Below are 26,480 nucleotides of genomic sequence, written 5' to 3'. Positions count from 1 at the left end.
ATTCCACTCTAGGTATATACCCAACAGAACTAAAAATGTATGTTAACACAAAAACTTGCATGAGAATGTTCATAGCATCATTGTTCAAAATAGCCCAAAAGTGTAAACAACACAAATATCCATCAATTTATCAATGGATAAACAAAATTGGTATATCAACAATGGAATATTATTAAGCCATAAAAAGGAATGAAGTACCAATACACACTACAACTTGGATAAACTTTGAAAATATTAAGCTTAAGTAAAAGAAGTTAGGCACAAAAGGACAAATATTGTTTGATCTTACTTATATGAGGTATCTAGAAGTATTCAAATTCATAGAGACAGAAAGTAGAATATTGGTTTCCAGGGCATAGGGGGAAAGGGAGATAGAGATTTATAGTTAATTGGTTACAGTTTCAGTTTCGGAGATGAAAAAATTCTGGAGGATGTGATGATGAGTGCACAACAATGTGAATGTACTTTATGTCACTGAACTGCACACTTAAAAATGGTTAAAATGGTAAATTTTACGTTATGTATATTTTACCACAATAAAAAAGGATTGAAGTACTAACACATGATACAACTTGGATGAATCTTGAAAACATTATGCTTAAGTAAAAGAAGCTGGTGGCTCAAGCCTGTAATCCTAGCACTTTGGGAGGCCGAGACGGGCGGATCACGAGGTCAGGAGATCGAGACCATCCTGGCTAAAATGGTGAAACCCCGTCTCTACTAAAAAATACAAAAAACTAGCCGGGTGAGGCGGCGGGCGCCTGTAGTCCCAGCTACTCGGGAGGCTGAGGCAGGAGAATGGCCTGAACCCGGGAGGCGGAGCTTGCAGTGAGCTGAGATCCGGCCACTGCGCTCCAGCCTGGGGGACAGAGCAAGACTCCGTCTCAAAAAAAAAAAAAAAAAAAAAAAAAAAAAGAAGCAAGACACAAATGATTCCATTTAAATAAAATGTACAGAATAAGCAAATCCAGAGAGAGAAAAAGTAAATTAGCTGTTGTATGGGGGGATGTTGCTTGTTGGATAGGAGGGAAAATTGAGAGTGATTAATAGGTATGAGGCTTCTCTTAAGTGTTCTGGAATCAAATAGTGGTGAGCACAAAGCTCAACATTGTGACTATACTAACAACCACTTTATATTTTATTCTTAAACATGAAAAAAACATGTTTTGTGAATTTTGTCTCAATTTAAGAATTGGCCAGAAAGTCTTCCCCCAGAATGAGTAATCAATCTAAGCACAAGACAGACAGAAACTATCTTTTTATGACACAGCCTCAGAAGTAACAAAGCATTACTTCTGCCATATTCATCAGAAGTGAGTACCTAAGTCTGGCCCACATACAAAGTTAGGCTTAACGTTTACCCTATCATTTCAGTTTCACAACATGGAGAAACTATTATTGTCTTCCATGTGCAGATGAACACACTGAGGCTCAGAGAGGTTAAATAAACTTACCAAGGCCACAAGGCCAATAGATGGCAGAGCTCTGATTTGAATTTAAAAACAACTGACTCCACAACCTGTGCCATCAGTGGTGGTACTTAATTTGCCCATTTGTGAAACCTATTTGTGCCCATTTGTGAAACCAAAAATGCTTGGGGCCTCCCCAAAAACCTATTGAAACATCATTTGGTGGCTCATGCCTGTAATCCCAGCACTTTGGGAAGCCGAGGCAGGCAGATCACAAGGTCAGGAGTTCGAGACCAGCCTGGCCAGCACAGTGAAATCCCATCTCTACTAAAAAAAATGCAAAAAATTAGCCAGGCATTGTGGTGCGCACCTGTAATCCCAGCTACTCAGGAGACTGAGGTATGAAAATTACTCGAACCCGGGAGGCGCAGGTTGCAGCAAACTGAGATCGCACCACTACACTCCAGCCTGGGCAACAGAGCAAGACTCTGTCTCAAAAAAAAAAAAAAAAAAAAAGAAACGAAATAAATAAACGAAAGAAACATCACTTCTGGGCCTGTAATCACAGCACTTGAATGGTTTTGTTTGTTTGCTTGTTTTGTTTTTTTTTGTTTGTTTGAGACGGAGTCTCACTCTGTTGCCCAGGCTGGAGTGCAGTGGCACAATCTCGGCTCACTGCAATCTCCGCCTTCCAGGTTCCAGCAATTCTCCTGCCTCAGCCTCCTGAGTAGCTGGGATTACTGGTGTGCACCACCACGCCTGGCTAATTTTTGTATTTTTAGTAGAGACCAGGTTTCACCATGTTGACCAGGCTGGTCTTGAACTCCTGACCTCAGGTGATTTGCCTTTCTTGGCCTCCCAAAATGTTGAGATTACAGGTGTGAGCCACTGCACCCAGCCAGAATGTTTTTAAGCTCCCCAAGTGTTTATGAGGTGCATCCTGGATTTGGAACCTTCCCCCTGTCTCTGATGGTTTTGTATTATTAATATGGGCTACTGACACCAGCTGGATGGTAAGTATCTTGAGGGCAGGGCCCCCACCTCAAGCTTCCTTGTTGATGTCACTGTGACATCACAATGTCTGCACAAGTATCATTGGATGAAAGGATTCAGAGCAACTGCCACCCAGAATGTCAGTTGCCAGGGGGCTCCAGCAGAACTGAGGGACGAACAGTAGGTGCCTGAGAGCTGGCCGATCTGGTCACTCTCTCCAGTGGGCCACAGGGGCCCACTTGGTGGGCAGTCCCTGCTGCCAGCTAGAGCATCTCAATTCAGCCCAGAGCAAAGAGGTGTAGGGACATAACGCTTTCCTCAAGCTTCCTTTCCCAGGTCCAAACTTAGAGGCCCAGTTTTGGGCCTAGAATTCACTGAGGCTTGTGGCTGTTTGTCCAATAGTCACCATGGATCACCGAAGCCGACTACGGGGCATAGGCCTGAACCGAATCCCTGGGACTCAGTCCCGAGCCCCCCGAGTCCCACTCCCCTTCCACGTGGAACAGGAGGCCAGGGGAGGAGAAGACTGGGAGCGAGAGCCACCTCGTCAGAGGCCTCCTATCTATGAGCCACCAGAAAGTGAAGAGCTGCCAGATAATGTTATGGGTAAGGACACACCCTCCCTTGGCAGAAGGAGGCTAGCGTCACCTTTTTCATCCTTTATCTCCAGGAAGCAGGGTCTGGGAAGCAGAAAGCAGAGTATACAATGGGCAGAACTAGGGTGAGGGATGAGCTTGGAAGGGGGAGATTTTTCTATCTGCCACAAAGGGTTGTTTCACAAGAGTAAGGATAAAATATGTGAAAGCAATTTGAAACTGAGGCTGTTTGGCATATTAGGTGTTATTTATAAAATCAGGTGTTTGCAATGTCAGTTGCTTACTGTGGGCCACGTTCTTTGGGAAACAAAGACCAATTACATGTTGATTTCAGCCCCAGAGAGCCCACAGTCTAGTAGAGGAAAGACAAACTTAGGAAGGTTTCTGCAGGATTCAGAAAGATAACAGGTGCTTACAGAAAACAAACGTAACATGTTCTCACTTAATTGTGGGAGCTAAAAATTAAAACAATTGAACCCATAGAGATAGAGAGTAGAAGAATGGTTACCAGATGCTGGGAAGGGTAGTGGGGTCCTGGGGAGGAAAGTGGGGATGGTTAGTGGGTACAGAAATATAGTTAGAATGAATAAGACCTAGTATTTGATAGCACAACAGGGTGACTATAGTCAATAACAATGTAATTGTATACCTTAAAATAACTAAAAGAGTATAATTGGATTGTTTGTAACACAAATGATAAATGCTTGAGGTGATGGATACACCATTTACCATGATGTGATTATTACACATTGTATGCCTGAATCAAACTATCCCATATACCCCACAAATATATATATGTATATATATATGCACATATATACACACATACCTCCTATGTAGCCACAAAAAATTTTTTAAACTTTTAAAAAGAAAGATAACAAGTACTTGCAGGAAGACAGAGTGCACCCTTGGATCATACAGGTTCATGCCTGTAATCCCAGCACTTTGGAAGGCCAAGGTGGGTGGATCACAATTAGCCGGGCGTGGTCGCGCGCACCTGTGATCCCAGCTACTCAGGAGGCTGAGGCAGGAGAATTGCTTGAACCTGGGAGGCGGAGGTTGCAGTGAGCCGAGATCATGCCACTGCACTCCAGCCTGTGCGACAGAGCAAGACTGTCTCAAAAAAAAAAAAAAAAACACACACACCTAACGCAGGGTTAAGTTGTAACGTTGCCTGTTTGCTCTACAGTTCCTTTCCAGCTGGAAGAGAAGAAATGGTCTAGGGATATGGCTTTTCAGGTTAGACTTTTCTTCCCCAAGTTTTCTGGGGACCTGAAAAGGGCTCCGACTCGAGAGAGGAGTCATGGCTGTTCACAAAGATCACTGCAAGGAAAATAATAAGAAATGTCTGTTACAGGGATAAAACACAAGCTATTCAGAGGCAGAAAGGTTAGTTTCCCTTTTGAGGGGCAGTGGGTGGCGTGGGATGAGGAGGCTTTTTGGGAGAGATGGGCGTGGAAGGATGTCTAACAAGTGCTGGCGGCGAGGGTCGTTGGCCCTTCAATGGTGGGAAGACAGCCATGGGCGAAGCTTTGTGGAAGAAATAGGTGTGAAGGATGAGAAGGCCTAAAACAGTGCTGAGGGTGCAAGGCCAGTCACGGGCAAGGGTGCGAAGGCTCGAGGCCTGTCACCAGCAAGCGTGCGAGGCCAGTCATGGGCAAGGGCGTGAGTCCTGTCACCAGCAAGGGCTCCAGGCCAATCACCGGCAAGGGCTCGAGGCCTGTCACAGGCAAAGGCGCAAAGGCTGGAGGCCTGTCACGGGCAAGGGTGCGAGGCCAGTCACCTGCGAAGTTCTGTGTACAAGATGGGCCCGGAAGGATGAACGGGAGTCTAAAACAGTGCTGAGGGTGGGAGTGCAGGAGATCAATCACAGGTGACGACACAAGGGGGTCTTAGTCCAGTTGGTGGACGCTCGGTGGCCTGGGCCTGCCCCCAGTGCGCAGGCGCACACAGCAGGTCACAGAGGGAAGACAGCGCAGGCGCACACAGCAGGTTGCAGAGGGGGAGATGGGTGGGGAGGGCAAGGAAAAGGCCAGGGATTGGGTGATGGGGCAATTGTCAGAAGAAGGAACAACACTGCTGGGAGAGTTTTCTGGTAACTTTTCAAGTCTTCATTTAAATTTAAAATAAATAAAAAAGCTACCTTTGAAACAATAGATTAGGTCACCAAAAACTGCCGTTCACCCTTGCCTGCGGGAGGAAAGTAAATGGTTAGACCTATCCTCTCTAAGTTTTTCCAGCACTTAAAAGAGCTGCAAGTAGTGCAGATCATGGCACTGTTCACACAAATCACTTCGAGAAAAAAATTAGTAAATGTATATTAGATCTTGAAACTTATTCCTGTCTATCTGGAACTTGGTAACCTTTGACCAACAACTAACTCCCCATTCCTTCCCTCTCTCCCCGCCTTCCCTACTGTCCAGCCTCTGGTAAGCAGCAGGGTAAATTTTACAGTCAATAATAATGTGTATTTCAAAATGAATAAGAGTAAATTTGAAATGTCTCACCATAAAAGTCATAGGTAAACAAGGCGATGGATAAGTTAATTAATGTGATGTAATCATCCCACATTGGATACATATTTCAAAATATCACATTGCATCCCACGAATGTATACAATTACGATTTGTCAAACATAATTTTTTAAAATGTTAAGTGACTCTTAAAGAGCTTATTAGAAGTATAAAATGCAAGCCATTCACAAGCATATAGGCTAGATTCCGCTTGTGGGGGCTTGTGTGCAGTGGTGAGGCTTTGTGGAAGAGATGGGCGTGGAAGGATGTCTAAAACAGCGCGAAGGTCAGGAGACCTTGTCGCAGCCTTTGCAGAGTTGGACTACGCTCCAGATCCTGGTCCGCCGCGGGACGCAGGCGCAAATGCAGGCTTGGGAGAGGGGAGGCGGGGCCGGCGCCCACGTGGCGGGGCGGTGAGCTGGGCGGAGGGGGGAGGGAGGGGGCGGAGCAGGTCTCGCGAGGCCGCGCCCCGGCTCGCGCTGGCGTCGTGCACGCGGTTGTAGCTGCCTGGCGGCGGGAGAAGCCGCGCTCGCGCCAAGGGACGTGTTTCTGCGCTCGCGTGGTCATGGAGGCGCTGCCGCTGCTAGCCGCGACAACTCCGGCCCAAGGCCGGCACCGAAGGCTGCTTCTGCTGCCGCTACTGCTGTTCCTGCTGCCGGCTGGAGCTGTGCGGGGCTGGGAGACAGAGGACAGGCCCCGCACCCGCGAAGAGGAGTGCCACTTCTACGCGGGTGGACAAGTGTACCCGGGAGAGGCATCCCGGGTATCGGTCGCCGACCACTCCCTGCACCTAAGCAAAGCCAAGAGTAGGTGGCGTCCCGCCAGAGGGTGGGAGGGGAGACTCCGGAGACACGTGTACCCCGGGTACACCCCCGGAGTCTGGGCTTGGGCGGCACCGCCTACGCTGCCTCCGGGCCCTGGGCGGGCCTGGTTCTCTCCTAGGAGGGCGGGGAAGGGAATAAAGGGGAGTTCTAGCTGTGAAGAAAGGTATGGTTTCCACTGATCAGATTTTAGAAGAGGTAGTGGTTACCCCAAAAGCCGCAGCTGAGGGAAAGTGGGTGGCCCTAGTCCCGAGTTTGCATCGAGGATGTTGGGCAAACTGAAACAGTTCCTGAAACATCTCAAAGTGCCCGCAGCACATCCCGTCTTTTTCAGGTACTGTTTCAGCGAAGGAAGACATTGATAGGTTGAATCACAAAAAGTTTGGTTAAACAGAAAAGTTGCTAAACACAGTTGCTAAACACAGTGCTCAGGAGGTCAAACATTTCGTTTTTCTTTCCTCCTTTTTGTTTGCATCTTACAAAGATTATTAGTAAAAGCCACCTTCCCCAAAGCCTATGTAGTTAATGGATATTCCTTAAGTTTCTCAGACATGAAGAACCTATTACAGAGTGTACTTTTGAGGGAAATGAGGGGAAAGGAGATTAGAGGTATGCATTTGGGTTGATGATAAACCTCGTGGCAAATTTGTGTCCTGCCAATTTGGTTTTTGATTATTTGCATTTCTGTCCAGTGTACAAAGCTAATGGCCACTTTCAGGAATGACACGTCAGACGAAGTAGATACTGTGAAAGTTGTGGCCTGCTACATCTGGACGTTAAAATTAACCAAAAGTGAACAGTGGCTATAGATAAAGGCTGTCTCTTGCTTGCTATTCAGTAACCTGCTTTTCCTACAGATCATTTGACATTCTGTGGTGTGCAGTTGGCTTTTATGGTTCAGTTACAGCATGTTCCATGCCAATATTCAGTGAAAAAAGTAATGCTTCACAATTCTGAATCCCTAGAGTTAAATGGAATGTTGTTATGACTTAGGATGGGTTGGGAGTGATAAATGAGAAAAACTGTTTTGTCCTCTTAAACATTTACAGTTCTTACTTACTGAAAGTTAACTACTTTGGGACTTTTTTTTTTTTTTTTAGACAAAGTCACGCTCAGTCACCCAGGCTGGAGTGCGGTGGGGCAATCTTGGCTCACTGCAACCTCCGCCGCCCTGGTTCAAGCGATTCTTCTGCCTCAGCCTCCCGAGTAGCTGGGACTACAGGCGTTCGCCACCACACCTGGCTAATTTTTGTATTTTTAGTATAGACAGGGTTTCACTATATTGGCCAGGCTGGTCTGGAACTCCTGACCTCATGATCCGCCTGCCTCGGCCTCCCAAAGTGCTGGGATTATAGGCGTGAGCCACCGCGCCCGGCCTACTTTGGGATTTTTAAGAAAACCAGTCTTAAATTTTAAAATCACAGTGTTTCCAAGCCCCACTGGTTTTACTTGCCTGGGAAAGTATTTTAAGTATGTCAGCCAGTTAAGTGTTTACTTGCATTACATATATTTTCCATAGGAAACGAATCTACTTCAAAGCTTTCCCTTTACCAGCAAAACTTAACATTTTAGTTGTTTACTACATTTCTCTGTCACATGTAGGCTTGTCTAGAATTAAAGATACAAAGACTTTTGTTAGTAAAGACTATTATGGAGCCATTAAGGCCATATTTTCAAATAATTTTTAGTAATATCAAAAACTGTTCATAATTAATTTACTGTTTCCTTTAAGGAGGGAAAAAAGGCGGGGATGCAACGTGGCAAATTTGTGTTTAAAAAAGCATGGAAAGGCCAAGGCGTGGTGGCTCATGTCTATAATTTCAGCACTTTAGGAGGCCGAGGCTGGCTGATCACCTGAGGTCAGGAGTTCGAGACCAGACTGGCCAACATGGTGAAACCCCATCTCTACTAAAAATACACAAATTAGCCGGGTGTGATGGCGCATACCTGTAATCCCAGCTACTGGGCAGGCTAAGGAAAGAGAATCCCTTGAACCCGGGAGGCAGAAGTTGCAGTGAGCCCAGATCACACCACTGCACTCCAGCCTGGGCAACAGACTGAGACTCTGTCTCAAAAAAATAAATAAATAAAATTTTTAAAAATAGGACTGGAAAAACAGACATTAGAATGTTAACAGTAGTTAAGTTGATGGGAGTTATGGAGAGAGAGGGTTTAAATATTCTTTGTACTTCTCTGCATTTACCAGAATCTTTATGTTAATTATGAAATTTATATTCAAGACAATGTGTGGTTTTTTTGATAAATGCAAGGGATTGCTTTGGGAATTCCATTTATAGATCTTAGCAAAGTAACTACCATTCTTAACCAAATATTTCCAAAATCAATTTTCAGAACAAAATTTATTTTTCAAATATGGTTTTCCCAGTATGCTAAAATCATTAGGGCACATCATTGTAATAGATCATGAAAATTATTATAACCTTTCACTTAAGTAGCATTTTAAGTAATTTATTTAAAGTATATATAATTGAATATCCTTCTGTCTATTTCTCCCTCCTGGCCTTTACCTAATCAGATCAGGATTATATATATGAGGTAGGATGCTGGCTCAAGATAAGTAATCATATGTTATATATTAATTTTTAAGAGAAATTCATGTTGTTTGTCTCTATTTCAGAGTGACCATAAATGGTGGCTGTTACAGAAAAGTATAAGCCTTACTTTCTAGGAACCTTAGCCAACTTGGAAGCAAGTATTGCCCTCAGTGTTTATAAAGGGTCTGAAAGTATAAGTGCTATCTGAATGTGTTAACAGAGCATGAAGTGCATTATTATCTAAGTGTGTTGGCTAAAATTACTGTATGCCCTTACAAGACAGCGGCATGAACTGTTCAACTGAACCATTGGGTCACTTGAAACCTGTTCAAGGGAGTCTTCTTTCAAAGCCCTCTAGGAAAATGATCCCATGGTTTGGGATTTTACACTTCTGGCCTGACATATTTGTACATTCCCTCCTCATTTTGTGTAGCCTCATCTGCAGCAGGTCCTCCATGTGTAGGTTAGAAGCTGGACGAACTAAATTAGTACATCTGGAAGACTGCCATTAGAGAAAGGAGAATCTAATTATTTGAAATGTAGGAAGTTGACAACTTGAAGCGGGGCTATAGTGAAGTATCCAGGAGGGTTTAGTGCAGGGTGGAATTTAAGGGGTCTGTGGGCATGAATAGGGGAAAAAAGTATTTATTTTCACTAACCCCCATCTGAAAGTTAGTGTTTCCTTCTATTATGAATGTCAGCAACAAACTACACTAGCTTCAGCAGTACTTGTACCTTTCACCAATAGAACCACAGTTATTTTCTTGCTACATTATGGTTATTGCAGGTATCCTGAAACACCATCTTCACTCATCGTTATCTTAGGTAGTTAAGTTGTCAGATCACGACTAGATCTTGCAGTTTTGAAGTGTTACAGAGCACGTGTATTATGATATCACCATTTAAAAAAATATTTTGATAATTGCATTTAAATACAATTGGTTTCTTTTGTAATTCTATGTATTTTCCTTTTTGCATTCAATAACTCTTTTAAGAAGTCTGTAAGCTTCACCAGACTGCCAAAGAGATCTAAAGGTAGCCCTGATTTTTAGTGATTTTCTAAAGATGTCCTTCTACCATTCCACCAACTTTCTAAGTGTTACAGAACATCATGTATTTTTCTTTCTTAGTTTCCAAGCCAGCGCCCTACTGGGAAGGAACAGCTGTGATCGATGGAGAATTTAAGGAGCTGAAGTTAACTGATTATCGTGGGAAATACTTGGTTTTTTTCTTCTACCCACTTGATTTGTAAGTAATACATGTAAATAGCAGCTAGTAAAATCTCAGTCTTTATCAGTTGTTTTTTAGGAATATCAAACAAATTTTGTTCAGCTCTTGGTTTTTAAAAAGGCAAGCTGAAGTAAAGAAATGTATTTAAAATGGTAACATCTACCATATATTTCAGAGTCATAACACATCGACCTCAATACTTATGTCTACATGATTATGCTATAATGGAATAATTAGAGGAAAGCTACAATATATTCATTAAGCTATACCTACTAAGGCAAGAAAATGGACTGATAATATTTTAGAAAGCTTTAATAGCAAGACTTATGCCATAATTCTTTTTAATGTATCCCTCTTAATTAGAAAAATAATTCTGTAATCCCAGCACTTTGGGAGGCCAAGGCTGGCGGATCACAAGGTCAAGAGATCAAGACCATCCTGGCCAACATGGTGAAACCCCATCTCTACTAAAAACACAAAAATTAGCTGGGTGTGGTGGTACGCACCTGTAGTCCCAGCTACCCGGGAGGCTGAGGCAGGAGAATCCTGGAGGCAGAGGTTGCAGTAAGCCGAGATTGCACCACTGCACTCCAGCCTGGCGACAGAGTGAGACTCCGTCTCAAAAAAAAAAAAAGAAAAAGAAAATTAAGCCATTTTCTCTAGTGATACCATGTAACTGTGGTTTTTCCATTTTTATTCTTTGCTGCATCTGTTGCTTTTCTGGGATTTGAACACTTCGCTGAAAATACTATATACTGCTTAAGGAATAAGGAATAACACCTGTGTATATGTTATGCTTATTGTGGGGTTTCTCGTCTTTCTTTAACTCTGTGACAGTGAGCATTTTTGTATATGGTCAGAAAGTTGACTAAAAGTAAATACTCCTACAGCTTTATTCACATTGAGGATTTAATTTTATTTTGCAAAACACTATTTTGAGTGTTTTTCAAAACTCATGAAAGTGAAAAGAGACCAAAAAGAGTTACGTCAATTTTTATCTTTTATTCTCTTGGAACTTACTTTTTGGTTAAAAAAAGTATCTTTGCCACTGTGCCTTTTTCCATTAGGACTAATCTAGAACCACATAGATCATATTTAAACGTGCAGGGAGGGTATACTTAAGCTCACTTCTATAGGTTGTTTCTAGGCCAGGGATTAACAAATTTTTTCTACTGGATTTGGGCTGTTGACCCGTTTGCCAACCCCTGCTCTAAGCCAAATAGGAAGAATTCTCATGAAAATTATTACATTGAGACTAAAGTTATGAGTCTGCATAATATATAATCTTTTAAATTAGTAAGAACTTGCTTCTTTCTAATCAACTCATACTGTGACTTGATTTTTTTAAGTATAGCTTAATTTCTAATAGAAACCAGATATAGAAATTTCAGTAAACATAAAAAATGACAGGCCTTCTAAATTCATGTTTATAAAACCAGAAAGTTAACATGTATGTTAAATATATACAACACCCTGAATTTGGAAATTAGTCTAATGTAGCAGAAAAATATGTTGTGTTTCTCCATTGTTATTCATAACTCCATAATGGGTAAGAGATAGTTAATTGGAGCATGTTGTTAGCAGTGGTCTTCTGGGACAAGGAGCTAAGATAGCTTCTTCCTGTTTTCATTGTAATGCTGGACTGTGCCTGGTTAGAGAAGGAAGAATTCTGGGGCATTTGCCACAGTCTACAAGGAGGAAAGTTACAAACGTAACCCTTCAGTTTCCTGCCAAAACTTTTTCTGTCTTCACTAAGAAGTTGGTCAAATGTATCTCTAGGTAGCGTTCCTTGAAATAAGAAGAAAGGCAAAGGCTGGGCGCAGTGGTTCACGCATGTAATCCCAGCACTTTGGGAGGCCGAGATGGGCAGATCACCTGAGGTCAGTAGTTCTAGACCAGTCTGGCCAACATGGTGAAACCCCGTCTCTACTGAAAATACAAAAAAAATTACCCGGGCGTGGTGATGGGTGCTTGTAGTCCCAGTTACTCAGCAGGCTGAGGCAGGAGAATTGCTTGAACCCGGGAGGCAGAGGTTGCAGTGAGCTGAGATCACACCACTGCACTCCAGCCTGGGCGAGAGAGTGAGACCCTACCACAAAAAAAAAAAAAAGGAAAGCTGAGGCTGACCATTCCTACCCCTTAGAAAATATTTAAAATACATTTTATAGCCCAGGTTTCCAGGGACATCATCCTAGATTAGAACTGTCTACTTGGACATGACAGTGCTGTACCTGAACAGCTGAAACATGTTAAAATCCTGTATTGGTCTCTGATAGGAACTTGTGCCTGAAGTCTATGTTTTTCTAACTTTCTTGACCATGTCTCACAGTAGGAAATACATTTTTCATTGCCAGCCAGTACACAGGCACATATATATACAGCAACATTCCGTCTGGATGCACCAGCACAGCCATGCTCCTTAAAATGCTGAAAAACCCTCATATCATGTGGTAAATAGCCACTTCCCTTCCCTCCCCAAGTAGTTAGTCCTCCTGCCTGGTCCCTTTCAGAAACCTCCAGAATAAAAGCCAGCTTTGAGTTAAGATTGTTAAATATTTTGAATATCACTGTTGAAGACAAACATATATATGTATTTGTATATACAAACATATGTTTCATAATTTACCCTTACTATATATGATATAGTCTCCTATTTTTTATCCTATTTCACTTTTTAAAAATGTTGTTTAGAACTCAGTTGATTTAAGGAGTCCCTACCATGGTTTGAAAAAATGCCACCCTAGTAATATTCTCTAAACATGGCCTTCTGACAACATGAGGATATTAAGGTGTAAAATCCCTGGCTGCACAGGACTGGTAGACAAGGTGGAAGAGGACCTTATCAAGAAAGGAGGGGTGGGGGTACTGGAAAACATTGCCTCCTCTCCAAAATACAGATAGATGCATCTAGTTCATAGGGTTGGTATAGGAATATAAAAAAAAATAGTGGCCGGGCGCGGTGGCTCACGCCTGTAATCCCAGCACTTTGGGAGGCCGAGGCGGGCAGATCACGAGGTCAGGAGATCGAGACCATCCCGGCTAACACGGTGAAACCCCGTCTCTACTAAAAATGCAAAAAATTAGCCGGGCGTGGCGGCAGGCGCCTGTAGTCCCAGCTACTTGGGAGGCTGAGGCAGGAGAATGGCGTGAACCTGGGAGGCAGAGCTTGCAGTGAGCCGAGATTGCGCCGCTGCACTCCAGCCTGGGCGATTGAGCGAGACTCCGTCTCAAAAAAAAAAAAAAAAAATAGTGAAATGATGTAAAATGTTTATAGATCCTTTGAAAGCTGTAAAGTACTATATAAATAAAAGGTATTATTAAATAAAAGTAATAAAATGGGGGGTGGCTATTGCTATAAGGGAGAAGGGAACACTGGTTGACTACTGATCTATTAAGTTGTAATAAGAAAGTTTATTGAGATGTAGTTGAGAACTCTGTAATATGTTTCTTTATTAAATATTTGATCAAATGACAGTTTTGAAAAGGTTCAAATATAAAATTATTCTTAATGTGCTTTTTTATTATTAAAGGTATTTGTAAAAATTGTCATTTGAAAGTTTAGGTATATGCTTATTTGGAGAATACTGATTTTTTTTGTTTGTTTGTTTTACCTTTCAGCACATTTGTGTGTCCAACTGAAATTATCGCTTTTGGTGATAGACTTGAAGAATTCAGATCTATAAATACTGAAGTGGTAGCATGCTCTGTTGATTCACAGTTTACCCATTTGGCCTGGTCAGTATCTTACACTTACATTTGTAGAAAAAAAGAATGGATTTACTCTTAAAGCATGGGCAGATAAATCTTGATATGATACAATAAGAATATAGTCATTTATCAGGCAATTCAGGAATAGATTTATCTAAGAGTAATACATGCCTCTACACATTTTCCGGGTTAAAAAAAGAGAGAAGAGTAATATAATCAGCTGCAATAGTAAAAATGCTTAAGGATTTTATAGGACATTTCAAAATTAGGGGAAAAGTTAAATGCAGTAGATGTGTTTTTTATAACGAAAACCACTGAATTATATGATTACTTTATTATGATAAATTGGGTTACCATAATCTGAAGGAAAAAAAAATCTTTAAAATATGCCATTTCTCTGTTACAGTTGTATAGTCAAACTCAGCTTTTACAATTTTCAAGAAACAATAATTTTTTTAAATTCATTAATCATAAAAAGATGTTCTACCTAAATTCATTGTAAAGAATTGCAAAATAAAATGACAAGAGATGCCAATTTTCCCTGTCTGTTTGGCCAAGATTTAAAAAGATTGAAAAAATTTATCCACTATGGACAAAAATTGAAGAAATGGCACTCACACACAGCTACTTAGCATTTCTGGAGAGCCGTTGGGCAACATGTCTCAAAATTGGAAATTTACATGTTAATACGAGTTTTTAATAGTGTCCACAGTCTTGTGCAGAAAACTTTGTGCACAATAAAGACCATACAGAATTAGGCCAGGCACAGTGGCTCACGCCTGTAATCCCAGCACTTTGGGAGGCCGAGGCAGGTGGATCACCTGAGGTGGGGAGTTCGAGACCAGCCTGACCAACATGGAGAAACCCCATGTCTACTAAAAATACACAATTAGCCAGGCATGGTAGCAGGTGCCTGTAATCCCAGATACCCAGGAGGCTGAGGCAGGAGAATCACTTGAACCCAGGAGGTGGAGGTTGCAGTGAGCTGAGGTTGCACCATTGCACTCCAGCCTGGGCAACAAGAGTGAAACACCATCTCAAAAACAAAACAAACAAAAGATTCAGAATTATTTTGGTTTTAAAACATAATATTCAATTTATTAAAGTTACAAATTTAAAACACGAGCTTTTTTTTCATTTATAATCTGTGTGTGTGTATAACAAATTTTCATTGCTTGGGGAGCTACAATTTAATTAATTACATTTCCCTAAGAAATTAATTCCCATAAGTATTTTTAAATGCAGTTATATGTTTAATATATTTGAATTCCTTAAGTATCTCAATTTTTAGACAAACCTTCCCAAATACTTACGTAGTTCTAATGTGCCAAATTATCTTAAACATTATAAATAACTTAATATATAAATATGTACTGATTATTTCTTAATATAATATAAAAATATTAAAATAGCCTGGCATGGTGGCTCACACCTATAATCCCAGCACTTTGGGAGGTCAAAGCAGGAGAACCACTTCAACCCAGGAGTTCAAGACCAGCCTGGGCAACATAGTGAGACCCTATCTATACAAAAAAATTAAAAAATTAGCCAGGTCTGGTGGCGTGTGCCTGTGGTCCCAGCTACTCGGGAGCCTGAGATGGAAGGATCACTTGAGCCTAGGTGGTCGAGGCTGTAGTGAGCCAAGATCATACCATTGCACTCCAGCCTGGACAACAGAGTGAGATCCTGTCTCAAAAAAAAAAAAAAATTAAAATATAGGCTTAATTTGCTTTATCATTTCCTTTAAAAAAAAGAAAGACAGGGTCTTACTGTGTTGCCCAGGCTGGAGTGCAGTGGCACAATCAGTCATAGCTCCCTGCAGCCTTGAACTCATGGGCTCCAACAGTCCTTCTACCTCCCCAAATAATTGGGACTGCAAGCTTGCACCACCATGCCTATTTTAATTTTTATTTTTGTAGAGATGGAGTCTTGCCATATTGCCTGGGCTGTGCTTCATCACTTCTGTAGTAATTCTAAATCTTCCGAGGATTAAAATGCATATCCACTAAGGAAAAAGTTATGTCATCCCAAATAATTTGGGATTGCTTTCCTAAGGAAATTTGGGATACATTCTCAGCTGGATAGGTTTCACATCAACCAGAGATTTCTACTTGGGTGTCAGAACTGGGCTCCAGATACCTGGAGCAATGTCGTTTTGTTTTCTATCTGCTGTGTCAGTACCCTCCTGTTACAGCATCAGCCCATGTCTCCTGGTTTCAAGTTACAGAATACCCATTGAGCATCCCTAATCTGAAATCCACAGTGTTCCAAAATTCAGAATTTTTTGAGTGCTGACATGATGCTCAAAGGAAATGCTCAGTGAAGCATTTCAGAGTTCAGATTAGGGATGTTCAACCAGTAAGTATGCAGATATACCAAAATCAGAAAAAATCTTAATCCAAAACACTTCTGGTCCCAAGCACTTCTGATAAGGGATACACAACCTGTACTGAAGACTGATGCATCTGATATTATAACTAACTTCCTTCACTGTTTCAAGTGGACTTTGCATTTCTTTGTCTCTCAGAATGTTAAAATGTCATCCATTTGTATCCTGTCTATCTCTTCAAGGCTTTGTCTTATGATCACACTACTGAGATCATGCTTATGATACTACGTGTCTTTTGATCTATCAGTTTCACTTTCAGAAATCAATTAGACAAGTGTATAAAAGTAAGAATACAAGGATGTTTTCAGCAGTGTTTATAAAGCAAAAAAAGGTAAATGGTTTAAATCTCCATCATGGAGATTAGTAAAATATAGTAAAGATGGTCCTGACTTATGATGGTTCGACATATAATTTTTCAACTTTACAGTGGGTTTATGGGATAGTAAATACATTTTTAGCTAATGATATTTTTAACTTATGATGTGTTTATCAAGACATAACCCCTGCTGGGCACAGTGGCCTGTAATCCCAGCACTTTGGGAGGCTGAGGCAGACAGATCACCTGAGGTCAAGAGTTCAAGACCAGCCTGGCCAACATGGTGAAACCCCGTCTCTATTAAAAATACAAAAATCTGTTGGGCGTGGTGGCGAGTAGCTGTAATCCCAGCTACTCGCAAGGCTGAGGCAGGAGAATCGCTTGAACCTGGGAGACGGAGGTTGTAATAAGCCAAGATCATGCCTTTGCACTCCAGCCTGGGCAACAGAGCAAGACTCCGTCTCAAAAAAAAAGACACAACCCCATCATAAGTCAAGGAATATCTGTGTATCCATACATTAAAAATGTGTTATAGGCCGGGCACAGTGGCTCATGCCTGTAATCCCAGCACTTTGGGAGGCTAAGCCGGGTGGATCATCTGAGGTCAGGAGTTCAAGACCAGCCTGGTCAATATGGTGAAACCCCATCTCCACTAAAAATACAAAAATCAGCCAATGTGGTGGCACACGCCTGTAATCCCAGCTACTTGGGAGGCTGAGGCAGAAGAATCGCTTGAACCTGGGAGGCAGAGGTTGCAGTGAGCCGAGATGATGCCACTGCATTCCAGCCTGGGCGACAGAGCAAGACTCCATCTCAGAAAAAACAAAAATGTGTTGTAGGCTGAGCACAGTGGCTCATGGCTATAATCCCAGCACTTTGGGAGGCTGAAGCAGGAGGATTGCTTGAAGCCAGGAATTTGAGAACAGCCTGGGTAACAAAGCTACACCCCATCTCTACAAAAAAGTGTTTAAAACATTACCCCAGTGAGATGGTGCATACCTGTAGTCCCAGCTTCTCAGGAGGCTGAGGCAGGAGGATCGCTTGAGCCTGGAAGTTCTAGGCTACACTGAGCTATGAGCACATCACTGCCCTGCAGCCTGGGAGACAGAGCAAGACCCCGTCTCAAAAACATAAAATAAATATGTGTTGTGTATATATTTTTTTTAATGTTTAAAGGATATGAATATATTAAATGGGAAAAGCAAAACAGTATATTAGCCTGTTTTGTTAGTGAAAGAATGTGTGTATTTTGTTCATGTGTGTGCATGTGCATGTATAGAGAAAGAGTGCTGTTTTAATATATGCTGTTTACTTAGCTCTGAGAGGTAAGCATTCTATTTGTTACAGGATTAATACCCCTCGAAGACAAGGAGGACTTGGGCCAATAAGGATTCCACTTCTTTCAGATTTGACCCATCAGATCTCAAAGGACTATGGTGTATACCTAGAGGACTCAGGCCACACTCTTAGGTACCTTTCAGTGGTTTTACATTATGACAAATCCAAGCATGTTTATAATCCTCCTTGAAATAGATGTTATTTATGAAATAGAAGAACAAATTTTGATCAAGAAATATTATTTTGAGACCAGGCACGGTAGCTCAGGCCTGTAATCCTGGCACTTTGGGAGGCCATGGTGGGCAGATTACTTGAGGTCAGGAGTTTGAGACCAGCCTGGCCAACATGGTGAAACCCTGTCTCTACCAAAAAATACAAAAATTACCCGGGCATGGTGGCGTGTGCCTATAGTCCCAGCTACTCGGCAGGTTGAGGTGGGAGAATTGCTTGAACCTGGGAGGCGGAGGTTTCAGTAAGCCCAGATCATGCCACTGCACTCCGGCCTGGGCGACAAAGTGACAAAAATAATAATAATAAATAATTGGCCGGGCATGGTGGCTCACGCCTGTAATCCCAGCACTTTGAGAGACCAAGGCGGGCAGATCATGAGGTCAAGATATCGAGACCTTCCTGGCCAACCAACATGGTAAAACCCCATCTCTACTAAAAAATACAAAAATTAGCTGGGTGTAGTGGCACATGCCTGTAGTCCCAGCTACTCGGGAGGCTGAGGCAGGAGAATCGCTTGAACCCAGGAGGCAGAGGTTGCAGTGAGCCGAGATCGCACCACTGCACTCCAGCCCAGGTGACAGAGCAAGACTCTGTCTCAAAAAAAAAAAAAAACAGAAATATTACTTTGTTCTATTAGTCTTTAAAATAAACTACTAAACTTAAACTATGTTACTTTATATTAGCCCTGATTAAACTATGTTAGCATCATAGACTTTTAGAGCTGGAAGATTATTTAGAGATCTTTCACCAACTCTGTCATCTTACAAATAAAAGAGACAGATTCATAGAGTTCCGTGATCTTAGCCAAAGTTATATAATTATTTAATTGCAGAGCCCAGACTTAAATCCAGGTCCCCCAACTCCTTGTCCATTTCTTTTTCCTTTTTACCAAACTGACTCCAGTAGTGTTTTTTTCTAAATACAAGTGTCATACTACTTAGCAAACCTGTGTCTTTGGAGTAGGAAAAATTAAGGAAATATTTTACCCAGATACTCTCACTGGGTTACTTGAGCTAACAAACATTAATAGAATTCTTTGAAAGGGGGGCAATTTTAGCGTGTTGTAATTTGGTTGTATTGCTGATTCGCTTTGTATTGCCAATAGTTTTTCTTATATGTTTTATGTGAAAGTGTCAGTATTTTATAATCCTGTGTTTTTTATAACAACTTTTTTGGAATATAGTTCACATATAATACAATACCCATTTAAAGAATACAATTCAGCTGGGCATGGTGGTACATGCCTGTAACCCCAGCACTTTGGGAGACTGAGGTGGGAGGATCCCTTGAGCCCAGGAGTTTGAGACTAGCCTGGGCAACATAACCAGACCCTTGTCTTCTACAAAAAAAACAAATATTTTTTTTTTGTTAAATTAGCCTGTTGTGGTGTCACATTCCTGCAGTCCCCCTACTCAAGAGGCTGAGATAAGAGGATCGCTAGAGCCTGGGAGTTCAAGGTTGCAATGATCTATGATCACACCACTGCACTCTAGCCTGGGTAACAAGAGTGAGACCCTGTCTCTAAAAAAATTAAAAATAAAGAATACATTTCAGTGGTTTTTGTGTATTTACAGAGTTGTGCAACCATCACCACAATTTTAGAATGTTTTCATACTCCAAAAAACCCCATACCCATTAGCAATCACTCCCTGTTTCCCCTAACCCACTTCCCCTGGCTTTAGGCAACCACAAATCTACTTTATGTCACTATAGTTGCCTATTCTGGGCATTTCATATAAATGGAATCCTACAATATGTGCTTTTATGACTAGCCTCTTTTCATGCATAGTGTTCTCAAGGTTCATTGTATTGTATCATGTATTGCTACCAGCAATTTCCCCTCTTTTGTACTTGCTAAGTCTTTAATGTTTTCTGCTTTCATAAAGTCTGTTACTAAGTTAATTTCCAAGAGTAAATATGCCCCAAAAAAGACTGAGGCAGTTTTAAAATGTAGAATCATTTGAACATTAACCAAGTAAAATTATCTAATGTTAGCTATATTATTTGATTTGAGCCATTAGTTTCTTTTTAAAATTTTTTTTTAAGGCCAGGCACGGTGGCTCACGCCTGTAATCCCAGCACTTTGGGAAGCCAAGGCAGGTAGATTGCTTGAGTCCAGCAGTTTGAGACTAGCCTGGGCAATATGATGAAACCCTGTTTCTACAAAAAATACAAAAATTAGCCGGGTGTGGTGGCACACACCTGTAGTCCCAGCTACTCAGGAGGCTGTGGCAAGAGGATCACTTGAGCCCAAGAGGTTGAGGCTGCAATGAGCCGAGGTCATGCCACTGCACTTCAGCCTGGGCAACAGAGTGAGATCCCATTTGAGAACAAATTTAAAAATTATTTTTTATTTTCAAAATAATACATGCACATATGTGTATAGTTTTTAAAAGCCAGATTATCTTCAACAACTGTAAATACTATGGTACATTTCTTAGCCAAAAACAAATTTTTAAAGCTGCAGTTTTACAGTGATAATTCCAAATTATACATTAGATTGAGGGAGGGATATGCGCACACGTGTGTGTGTGTGTGTGTGTGTGTGTGTGTGTGTACCACTGGAGTAGGTAGGTAGTGTGGTGTTTGTTCTGTATAGCATCCTTCTGCGTGGATGGTGTAGGAATTCAAAATACATAGAAGAAATGGCCTCACCTCTACCATTCTTCTCTTACAGAGGTCTCTTCATTATTGATGACAAAGGAATCCTAAGACAAATTACTCTGAATGATCTTCCTGTGGGTAGATCAGTGGATGAGACACTACGTTTGGTTCAAGCATTCCAGTACACTGACAAACATGGAGAAGGTACCTTTCCTTTCTAACCTTTTGATTTTTTAGTTTGAAAGATAACATAATTCGTTTGGTTTCTTATCATAAAAGTAATTTGGATATTTCCACAGTTTTCTGATTATTTACAAATTATTAGCAGATCTTTTTAACAGACCAAATTATAATTTAAAGTGCTTTAACAAAATATCAGGCCAGGCATGGTGGCTTATGCCTGAAATCCCAGCATTTTGGGAGGCCAAGGTGGGAAGATTGCTTGAGCTCAGGAATTCAAGACCAGCCTGGGCAACCCAGTGAAACCTCACCTCTACTAAAAATCAAATATATATGTGTATATATGTGTGTGTGTGTGTGTGTGTGTGTGTATAAAACTAATGTATTCTGCTTACTAAATAAGATGCAAAAATATTCACTATTTGCATAGTCCTTTTTGATAAAACTCAAAGAGAAAAGTTTCTGCTACTGCAATTTTTAAAATTATGTTTCTGCAAGCTTAGAATGTGTCAATCTGGCAATATTTAGTGATGTAGTTTTCATTTGCCTGTTTGTATTATTGAATTTAGCCTTTAAATAATCCTTGATCACTTTTCTGCCTTTCAGCTAAGATGAAGTATAATAATGTAATCTCTGGGCTTATTCAGTATCACATTTGTAATCTACAAGTTCATCATTTTGCTAAAATAGAACACATATATTCCTTTTAAAAATGTCACTGAGTCACTGAGTCAGGATGCATTCTAAAGTCTCTTTTGACAAATAGTGAATCATGTCATCAGTACAAAGTACTGCAGGAAACATGGCAAACAAGCTAACTGGAAGTTTATGTAAATTTGGAGGAATTTTTGCCATGCCTAGGCCTTCCAGCTCACCAGATTCCCAAACTTTCCAACTGTATTAGAGGGGCAATCAACTCGATTTCTTATATTTTTAATGTAACTAAACACAATTGCTAAAAATGAAAATAGATTAGCTGCCTGCTGATAAGCTCCATGACTAAAATTCCTTGGTGTGAACAGGAGGCTAATAGAAGTCATGTGCTCGGTGGTCTGGAAATGTTCTTATTAGTATATTCTGTTAACTTCAGTCTCATGTAGAAACAGAAAAAGTCAGTTGCTGGAGGTAACTGAATTCTGTTTTTAAAATGTCTTCTGCCTCTTTTTGTTTCTTTTAGTCTGCCCTGCTGGCTGGAAACCTGGTAGTGAAACTGTAAGTATATATATATTTTTTATGTTGAGCTGATGGTTAGAGTCAAAAAAAAAAAAAAAAAAAAACATGCTAACCTTAGAATAATCTTTCCTTGTTACTAGAACTGTCTTGATTTTGTAAATGAAGTAAACATTGCTAAGCAGAAATCAGAGTACAGACATTCTTTGGCCTGTAGGAAGAGTAGCTGAAACTGGAGAAAGCAGAATATGGGGCGTGATGCTATGAACTTTAAAGCCAAGTATACAGATAAATACACCATTCCAAAAAAAAAGGGCAGAGGGGAGACTTGGTAGAATAATTCAGAAGTCTTATAGGTCATGTATCAAATTTCTTCCTGTATTCTGGACAAAGAAAACAGTCACAAACAAAACCTTTCTATGCATAGTAAGAAGTTTTGAGAAAATCTAGCTCAATTAATACTGAAGATAATGATTCTCTCCTTGTCATGAAGAAAGAAGAGATTGAAACACATATATTCTTTCATTTAGGAGGCTGTAAAAATTTTTTTTTTTTTTTTTTTTTTGAGACAAGTGTTGCTCTGTCGCCCAGACTGGAGGGCAGTGGCATGATTTGGACTCAGTGCAACCTCTGCCTCCAGGGTTCATGCAATTCTCATGCCTCAGCCCCCCAAGTAGCTGGGACTACAAGCCTGCACCACCACACCCAGCTAATTTTTGTATTTTTTGGTAAAGACAGGGTTTCTCCATGTTGTCCAGGATGGCCTCAAACTCCTGGCCTCAAGTGATCCACCCTCCTCAGCCTCCCAAAGTGCTGGGATTACAGGCATGAGCCACTGCTCATAATAATTTATAGACAATCCCTGTATAATTTATAGACAATTTATAATTGTCTATATAATTTATAGACAATCCCTGAAGTACTCTCCTGCCAAAATACAATTTAGAAACTTGCTTGAACCTTTTTAGGAAGAATATGTTTATCTTCTAAAAATCAAGAGTTTTACACAAGCTGCAGTTAGGAAATTGGGAGATACTAGAGCATTAGAGGAGGAAATCATTATCTTTGGGTAATAGAAAAATATAGACTCCTAAGACTTCCTTCCTTAGCAAACCAAAGAGAAGTACCATTAGCCATAGATAACCACTGGTAGAAATTTGCGCTCTAACCTCAGGTGTGCCCCTTTCTGGTCCTTGAACTTGGTAAGCTGATTCTTGCCTCAGGGCCTTTGCCCTTGCCGTTCTTTCTGTACTCCATCTGCATGACTAGTTCCCTCTCTTTGCTCACATTTTTGCTCAAATATCATCTTAGAAGTCTTTCCTCACCACTTTATCCCCACCCTACACATCCTCCAACCAACTTTTTTTTTTTTTTTTTTTTTTTTTGAGACGGAGTCTCACTCTGTCACCCAGGCTGGAGTGCAGTGGCCTGATCTTGGCTCACTGCAACCTCCACCTCCCAGGTTCAAGCGACTCTCCAGCCTCAGCCTCCCAAGGAACTGGGATTACAGGCGTGCACTACCACACCTGGCTAATTTTTGTATTTTTAGTAGAGACAGGGTTTCACCATGTTGGCCAGGCTGGTCTCAAACTCCTGACCTCAAGTGATCCACCCACCTCAGCCTCCCAAAGTGCTGGGATTACAGGCATGAGGCACCACACCTGGCCCAACCAACCTATTTGTAAAAGCATTTATTACCGCAACCTAAAATTAGAATTAGGATGTAACTCCAAGGGCAGGGACTTCGGCTGTGTTGTTCACTAATAAATACTGCCTATCATAATACTTTGAATAGTTTCCATATAGCAAGTCTGTTGAAAGAATATCCAAACACATAAATATATACAACTATTATTTGTCGATCAAAAATAAAATTAAAAAGAATGACCACCACAGTATGTGATAACACGTATGCATTCTTCTGGAGGGAGAATCCATAGTTTTCATCAGATTCTCAGAGATTTGTGGCCCCCAAAAGTTAATCATTTAAATAGTCAACATGTTTTCTGAAATGTCCGGTACTCATCCTGTAATACCTTTCAGAGTTAAATTGTACTTCTTGGGAGCTCTCACCGATCTCTGGGAACTTGGACACCTAGCACATGCCTGTGATTGGAGATGTTATTCATCAGTCACAGATGGTTTTGCTGCACCTCCAGGGGGAAGTGCCCCCTACCTTGAAGATGTGTCTGAAATGCTTTTTAAGGCTCCTTAAGCTGCTGCTTAAGCCAGCAGCTTCTGATTTGTATTTCTTTCTATAAGCCTCATAATCAACAAATGTAAACTAACCTGACTGATTTATACTTTTAAGGTACCTAGTGTTCAAAGTACCTTTAATGTATAATTTCAAATCCCCTTTGAGATCCATCAGATCAACATAGAGATGAGTAAGTTTGCTATTGTAACATTAACTTTGACCTCAAAGGCAAACCTGTTGTGCAAACCCATCAGAAATTGATTCAGAGTCAGTCAATTACAAAAGTTACAATAAGTTATTTTTATATATATAAAGATAGATGTACTTTACCTATAACTAGCAAGTAACATAGTTAATGTGAGGTCAAAATATATTGGAAATTTTTTTTTTTTTTTTTTTTTTTTTTGAGGCGGAGTCTTGCTCTGTCGCCCAGGCCGGAGTGCAGTGGCAGGATCTCGGCTCACTGCAAGCTCCGCCTCCCAGGTTCACGCCATTCTCCTGCCTCAGCCTCTCGAGTAGCTGGGACTACAGGCGCCCACCACCACACCCGGCTAATTTTTTGTATTTTTAGTAGAGACGGGCTTTCACCGTGTTAGCCAGGATGGTCTCGATCTCCTGACCTCGTGATCCACCCGCCTCGGCCTCCCAAAGTGCTGGGATTACAGGCGTGAGCCACCGCGCCCGGCCTGGAAATTTTTTTAAGTCTAACAGGTTTCTAAGGCTGTGATGCTCTTAGAGGGAACACAACAGTATTCATTAACTATTGACAGTAGTGCTTGATGTATTTGAGTTTGGGTGGTTTTTTTTTTTTGGTTTTTTTTTTTTTTGGTTTTTGTTTTTTTTTTTTACTTTGCAGCTTGAGATTTAAAAGTTGTATTCTGGACTTTAGTAAGCCCATAGTGAACACCTGCCTCCTTTTCAGATAATTGTGGCATAACATCATTTTAGCAGCAGATGATTTTTAAAGTACATTAACATCTGTAGCCATGCTCTCTAAATGTGTTTGACTTAATTAGATCAAACCTGAAGATGCCATGAAAGCCTGGTGGCCAAGAGAAGAGCTGTAAGTTTTGGGGTGCTTGAGTACAGATGTTAATTTATTCACAAAAAATACATAAAAATATTTGTCTTTTGGAATAGCCGAAATTAGTAGGTAGGACAAATCTCATTTTTTTCTAAATATACAATCTGATATACAAAAATAATTTTTACTCAAGGCATGGGCAACTAATGTCAGACTACTCATTATGTTTATTTAAAATGAATAATTTCCTTTTTTTGTGTTTTAACAGATAATCCCAGATCCAGCTGGAAAGCTGAAGTATTTCGATAAACTGAATTGAGAAATACTTCTTCAAGTTATGATGCTTGAAAGTTCTCAATAAAGTTCATGGTTTCGTTACCACATTGTGTTGCAGTAGTAATTTCTTGGAGAATATAAAGATCCACGTCAGAGTCCAAAGATATTTAGCGTTAGCGTTAGACACTGATGTCAAAAGACAAGCAGTTATTTTCTGTCTTTCCAAAGGAAGAAATGGGAGATTGAATCAAACTGAGTAACAGCAATAATGATATTTATGGAGTATATGCCATGTGCCAGGCATTGTGTTAAGCAGGTTAGGGGCATTATTTAATCCTCACAGCAACTCATTGAGTTCTTTATTTTAGAGATGAGGAAACTGAAGTGCAGGTAAATTACTTACCCACAGTCACATAGCTAGCTAGCAAAGGCAAAAATCCGACCTTGCACCCAGACAGGCTAATTCTAGTTTCTGAGCTCTTAACACTCTACTGTGGCTCACCTCTCCATAGCTTTGAGGGTAGCGGTAAAGAACACGTTGTGAGCACACTCACCTTCCACAGTAATAGGAATAGCTGGCCCCATGGCCCACTGCTCTGTAATAACATAAAGCCTTTTGCCCCCGCCCCCATCTCTAAATTTACATCTTCAGCTTGTACCAAATTTATAAATAACAAGTTAGATATTTATATTTAGTTAAGCAAAATTTGAATCCTTAAATACATATAACTAACTCTTAACAAATGACCATATACAAACCTGAACTCCAGTGCTACTTCCTCACCCCATTTGCCACCCCAATATGGCAATTACTTTATTGTCATTATCTGTAGACATGCCACATAGTTAAGAGACCAGGTACCCAGGAAAATTAACTTCTTGCTATCTGTCTTCCATGCTAATCTGCTAATCTCTTTGTTTTGTTTTGTT

General features: G+C 40.8%; 1 protein-coding gene across 2 annotated transcripts; it reads left to right on the top strand.

The window, feature by feature from the left end:
* The first annotated feature begins 2,548 nt into the window (after positions 1–2,548).
* On the top strand, positions 2,549–25,657 carry LOC105478228 (peroxiredoxin 4). Of its 2 annotated transcripts, none has more exons than XM_071088300.1 (7): positions 2,549–3,008; positions 10,018–10,135; positions 13,736–13,852; positions 17,878–18,000; positions 20,777–20,907; positions 22,061–22,095; positions 25,543–25,657. In XM_071088300.1, exons 1-7 carry the CDS (start codon positions 2,810–2,812, stop codon positions 25,591–25,593), a joined length of 774 nt encoding a protein of 257 aa, XP_070944401.1. In that variant the 5' UTR covers positions 2,549–2,809; the 3' UTR covers positions 25,594–25,657. The 2 variants fall into 2 exon arrangements, with proteins under 2 accessions (XP_070944401.1, XP_070944400.1); XM_071088299.1 differs by lacking the exon at positions 2,549–3,008 and adding an exon at positions 5,998–6,317.
* Positions 25,658–26,480: the final 823 nt, after the last annotated feature.

Source organism: Macaca nemestrina, chromosome X, assembly GCF_043159975.1.
Source record: "Macaca nemestrina isolate mMacNem1 chromosome X, mMacNem.hap1, whole genome shotgun sequence".
NCBI classification, from domain to species: domain Eukaryota; kingdom Metazoa; phylum Chordata; class Mammalia; order Primates; family Cercopithecidae; genus Macaca; species Macaca nemestrina.
Note: the sequence above shows the minus strand (reverse complement) of the source record. Positions and strands in the feature narration are given on the sequence as shown.